Genomic DNA, 5,878 nt, shown 5'->3' on the forward strand with positions numbered 1-5,878 from the left:
TATAAGGAAGAAGCTATAGAAAAAGTAACGCATTTAAAAAAAACCACTAGTTAGTATATTTTACTTATACTCTATTCAGGCGATCTGTTCCAAAACTTGTTTCATCTATTTCAACATCAAATTTTATAAGTGAAAACAATTGGTACCATCTCTTTTATGAAACTAAAAAATCAGAATAAGGCACATGTTTAATTAATGAAAAAAAATGCATGAGACAAGTTTATGGACGGAACGTTTTATATCTATAAAAGCTCACTATACCATATGTATAAAGATGCTAAAAGTTGAACTGAAAAATACAGATTTATTTCAATGTTCTTTAAATTATTAATAAAAAAATTCACAAAAATTCATAACACTATTTTGGGTTTTTTGAAAACTCTTTTATTATGTGAATAGCTGTAAGGATTGACTTCATCAATTTTATTCTCAATTGTTAAATTTTGATCAGAAAATTGACAAGTACTATTAATAATTGCTACATATTGCTTTACTTTTTTAAAATATATCTACAACGTTTTTCTTGAAAACTCTTTTCACTCCTTTTTTTCAAAATATCGAACATGTATGTACTAAACATCTGTATTTTGCAGTTCAAATCTTTTAATATTAATTATTAAATTGGAAAAATGCGATAACATTGAAACAATTTTGGAAATCAAACAGTATGTATAAAAGCAGTAATACTGCCAAGCCAGATACATCGAGACTACACTATCAGTCACAGACTAAAACAACTTTGTACATACGTTCAATGTAAGTACACTTTTTCAGCAGAGCAAATGGCTATATATCTACGTCCTGGATGTTGGGATGAACTTGACTAGTCTTCCTCTGTGAATTAATGTATCGATCCTTACTTCTGACAAGCCAAGATTTTATGTGTTTTATTGCCTCCACTTCAGTGGCGCTTGGAAATTTCGGGTTTTTACGAACAACATCTGAAAATTATGAAAAAATCAGTAATGTATCAGTTTCATAAAATACAAACTTTTAATTTATGGAAGTATTCACAATTTCTATTTAACTTATGATCTTTACCTAAAATAACAGCTGCAATACTTAAATTTTTGAAACTTTTTTTCTTTTTTGTACCTTCCCAAGTATACAGTATTCCCACTTCGTTTAGTAGAATTCGATACATTATTCTTTTGATCAAATCCTTTAAGTTGGATCCTCCTATACGACTCAGCTCTTCAGTCTAAAATAAAAAGTTTTTTAAATAAAAGTTATTATAGAGAAATCATTCAATTGTAGTACATGTTTAGTCATTATTATAAAACATACAATTCATATATAAAAATTGAGATCGAAAGTCTATTCATACCAATGCTACTTTATTATCTGTTGATTCATTAATCCAATCTTCCACCTTAATTAATGATTCTTCGGTCATCGGAAACAAATTTATGATTTTCAAAACTTCCGATCTATCATTATTTACAAAAGTGTCGGTGTTGGCTTTTGTACTTTTAATCAGGGTTGTTACGTTTTAAACATTTTGTTTTTAACAAATGTTTTAAACATGTTTTAAACTCGAAATAAATTTAAACATACGTTTTTAAAACTTGTTTTAAACAAATATTTAAAACACATGTTTTTTAAGGAAATGTTTAAAACAAATTTTAGATGTAAAATTCTCAATAGTTTGAATGTAATTGTATAGAAACATTTATTTTTTAAGTCCTTGCACATACATATATTGCACATATATTGCACTAGAAACAAGTGTCTCAGTCTACATATAAAATTAAATTTATATATTATATATAAGTATTATAACATTAATAAATATATATGTATACACACATATAATAAAACCAAATAAACAAATTTTTTTCAAATAAAATTCCGTGAAATAGTTATTCTACATTTAAACAATAAATATAAGCTATAATGTACAATATACAAATACTCGAAATACTCATACAAGTACATTTCATGTACATAGCTTATTTATCGTTTAAATTTCTTCTAGAAGTGAATTATTGGAATTGTAGGCTCTCATAATTGTGACCAATTTTGCCGCTTTTTCTGTTCCTAATTTATTTCGTAATTTATTATGTATTATACCAAAAGTAGAAAATAATCGTTCGATACCTGCAGAGGAAGCAACAGCTGTATGCAACTGCATAGACAAATCGAACATAGCATTATTTATAGAATTCTGAAGAGCACGCCACCATGATAATGGACTAACGTTTTCAATATTTTGAGGAGAAAATAAAAATTCTCTAAATGGTGAACATTTTGATTGATAGTTTATTATAAATGGCATGGCTTCAGCGTGATATGTAGCTGCATATTCTAGAGCTTCCTCTAATTGGTCTTGACTCAATTTTTGTCCCCTAAAACGATGATCTAATAAGTTGGCTAGATAATGTGGTGGTGTTATAGCCATATTAAAACGATTTTGAAAGCACTGTATTTCTTGTTGGGTAAATGTTTCTTCTTTAATATCTTCAGATAAATTTAACCATATTTGAGTTACTTCACCGATAGTACATGTTTCAGCCTGAATTTTATCCAACGCAACGGCAATTTTACGTAATTTAAGTACAATATTCTGTATATTACTTTTTAAATCAAGATTTTGAACTTGAGTACTTATTTTTATATCAATTGCAGCACGATTTTCTGTACATATCTTAGCTAAAATATGCCAATTTTTTATATACGATTCAAAGCAATTGCATAGGGTATTCCAACGAGTATCTAACGGTAAAATGAGAGAAGTACCACCTTCTTGTTTATATTTTGATGCTGGATAATGAGAATATTTAAAATATTTAATTATCGTCTTTACATTGTCTTTAAGTTCTGGTACGTTAATATCTTTCGCTAACAAATTTAAGATATGCGCAGAACAACCGTACGTTATTATATCTGGCATAAATATTTCCTCACATTGTGCAAGTTGACTTCGCATTTTTACCATATTACTTGCGTTATCAGTAACAAAACTTCTAATAGAGCAATCAAATCTTTGGCATCTTTTTATTGCTGTGACAGCTAATTTTAACAAGTAATCTGCAGTATGCCTATTCTCAGCAGTATCTATTGTATCTATTAAGTGAATATTTCCTTCTAACACATCAGTTATTGAGATACAAATTAATGGTTCAACATGAAGATTGCTCCAGCCATCCATCGCCATACAAACTATCTTACCTTTCAAGTCTTTTTCCATACTTTGTCTTACGGAAGTAAAAACATTATCTAATAATTCATTAGCAATTGTATGACGATTTGGCGGTTTATAACCCGGACGTAACAAACTAATCATATTTTTAAACTCTTTGTGTTCTACAAGCCGAAATGATGAATTTGTACTATATACAAATTTGGCTATTTGTAAATCAATATTCTTCCTTTCAACATTTGTAGTTCTTATCACAAAAGAATTCAAATTCGTGCTTGACATTTCCGAGTTTGACGAAGTCATTGAAAATAATGTTGAGCTTGTTGAACATAATGGCGATTGAGTTTGTGGAACAGTTTCAGAGAGATCAACCATTTTGCTTCGTTTATTTTGGAAGTTTAATTTACCACTGATGTGAGAACTGTCAGAAGACTCGTTATTCTCGTTAATAGTGTTTATTTCAATGTTATCATCTTTATCTATTCTTTCATGTGTTGGTGGATCTGCAACGAAAAGAAAGTATTTGATAAAGTTGATAAATATTTTTTATAGGTTATACACTGCTTTTTACTCTCTAATACTAAAAAGAGAATATACGTAATAATATAAAAATTGAAGCTATCGTTACTATATAAGTGTGCGCACTATATAAATAATCATGGTTATGAGAGAATAATAATTTCTTGTAGCAAATATTGAAAATGTCATGAGATTTAGAAGCCCTCAGAACATTCTTGGAAAGTCTTTGAAAGACTTGTGCAGCTTGTGCTACGTAGACAGTTATTTAATTACTATATATATTATAATATATTATATATATTATATAATTAATATATTATATAATAACCTGTATAATATAGTGTACTTATGTACTTACTGTTTTCTTTTGTACTTTCATTATGTTCAATGTCGACTACTTCAGGTGGATTGTCTACTGAACCAACTTTATTTAAGTGTTTGCATTTAAATATATGCATTTTCATACGTGCTACTAAAGAACACATTTCTTTTCCACAATGCTTACACTTTGCTCTTAATGGCTTCTTATCATTTTTTATTTTAATAAAATATTGCCAAACTGCATCCTGTCGTCTACCGGTCATATTTCTTTATTTTTATGAACCTTTACAAAATAACAGTGTAAATGTCAGATATAACTTAATCTAACCTAACTTAACTAACCTAACTTTTATATTGTAGTGTTTAGATACGTACTTTTATATAATCAGAGATTTTAAGAGGATCCCCTATCGGCTGATTCGCTTTGGCTGCGTTTGGGAACGGATCCGAGTCCCCCCTATGTATGTAGAAACAACTACAAGAGAGGAGATACATGCTACCAGAGAGAAGCCTGAGAGCTGCCACGGCCCCGTTTTTCGTGATTGACGAAAGCGATACGCCCTCTGTAGACATTGAAAAACGTGGATATGAACCACATAGCCAATGTCCACATTTTGCCAAGTGGGTAACGCAGATTTGCGAAATTTTGATTGCGTTTTGTGCAGGTCCTGTGCGATGCTCTTGTATTTAAGATTATTTTAAGTACACAGGAAGTTGGAAGTAAAACGTTTAAACTGAATTAAAAGTCTCTCTCATATACCTACATACGTTTAAAAACATGTTTAAAACATGTTTTTTCATGTTTTAAATATGTTTCTTTTTGCACTTATTTTAAACAAGTTTAAAACATAAAAAACAGATTTAAACAGAAAAAACATAATGTTTTGTTTTTTTCTTTTTAAACATGTTTTTTTACAACCCTGCTTTTAATGATAACGTTAATGCTGGCTAACATATCATTAACTTTTAGATGTAGTAAGTTTATTTCTTTCACGATTTCTTCAAAATATTCTGAAATTTAAGAATCAACAATAATTCGCAAATATTTCACACAAATAGTATATGAATAAATAGAAATATTCATAAAATTTAAAGGAATAATATTATTGTACGAACATAGTTTACTCACTTGTATGTAACGACTGATACTTTGAAGAAGCATTCTCGCTCACAATAGCCGAAGTTGTAGGTGATGTAAAATTCGTAAAATCTACAGAAAAGTAAAATAATATGATATATTATAATTCACATATTAATCGTGTTTTAACAATTTGTATCCACCACATATTTGCCATCTTTTTACAACTGTACTATTACTCACAATTATACTTACTATTTTCATATTCATTTGTACTTTTATGTTTGTGCATAGTAATCACTTGGTGAGTGTCTGTAAAATTAAAGAAACCATATATATTACATATGTAAACAATGTTACATGTTCAATTGTGAGCTTTACTCATAGATAATATTTACCACTGGTTGATTTTTCTAAATTTGTAAAAGATAAGATGGGGTAACTATTTCCATCGTTCGAGCTATTATCTAATGACGTATCATTAGTATCCGAGAATCGTTTTTTTCGATTTTTATTTCTTTGCTTTTTTCGTATTCGTTCTTTTCTAATATCTTCATTATTTGAAGAAAGCTCATTAGTAGTTCTAGCTTTATTAGCCTTTTTCTTAGCAACTTTTAAGTCATCTAAGCAAAAAACATTTTTAAGAAGTTATAATTATGTAATGATTTATGTATAAAAAATCATGTTAAAACATTCTACCATCACGTAATAATATGTAATGTTTAGCTATATAGTATAGCTCAAAATATATAAAGTAAATATATCAGTATATTAAAGGGATATTAGGGCTCGCAGTCTGAACACCAGAATATATACAT

At 28.6% G+C, this 5,878-nt stretch overlaps 1 protein-coding gene across 2 annotated transcripts in view; it reads right to left on the reverse strand.

The window, feature by feature from the left end:
* Positions 1 to 1,874: 1,874 nt before the first annotated feature.
* LOC105557715 overlaps positions 1,875 to 5,878 on the reverse strand; it is an 8,897-nt gene continuing 4,893 nt past the window's right edge. The window contains exons 2-4 of one of the 2 annotated variants that reach the window (XM_012005030.1): positions 4,358 to 4,457; positions 4,020 to 4,265; positions 1,875 to 3,645 (exon numbers count right to left, since the gene is read on the reverse strand). In XM_012005030.1, the coding sequence (XP_011860420.1) occupies positions 1,964 to 3,645; positions 4,020 to 4,245 (1,908 nt within the window). In that variant the 5' untranslated portion in view covers positions 4,246 to 4,265; positions 4,358 to 4,457 and the 3' untranslated portion in view covers positions 1,875 to 1,963. Of the gene's footprint in view, positions 3,646 to 4,019; positions 4,458 to 5,878 lie in introns of both variants that reach the window. The other variant, XM_012005029.1, reaches the window with a different exon arrangement.

The sequence above is a fragment of the Vollenhovia emeryi genome, unplaced genomic scaffold (genome assembly GCF_000949405.1).
Source record: "Vollenhovia emeryi isolate VEMERY1.0 unplaced genomic scaffold, V.emery_V1.0 DF939428.1, whole genome shotgun sequence".
NCBI classification, from domain to species: Eukaryota; Metazoa; Arthropoda; class Insecta; order Hymenoptera; family Formicidae; genus Vollenhovia; species Vollenhovia emeryi.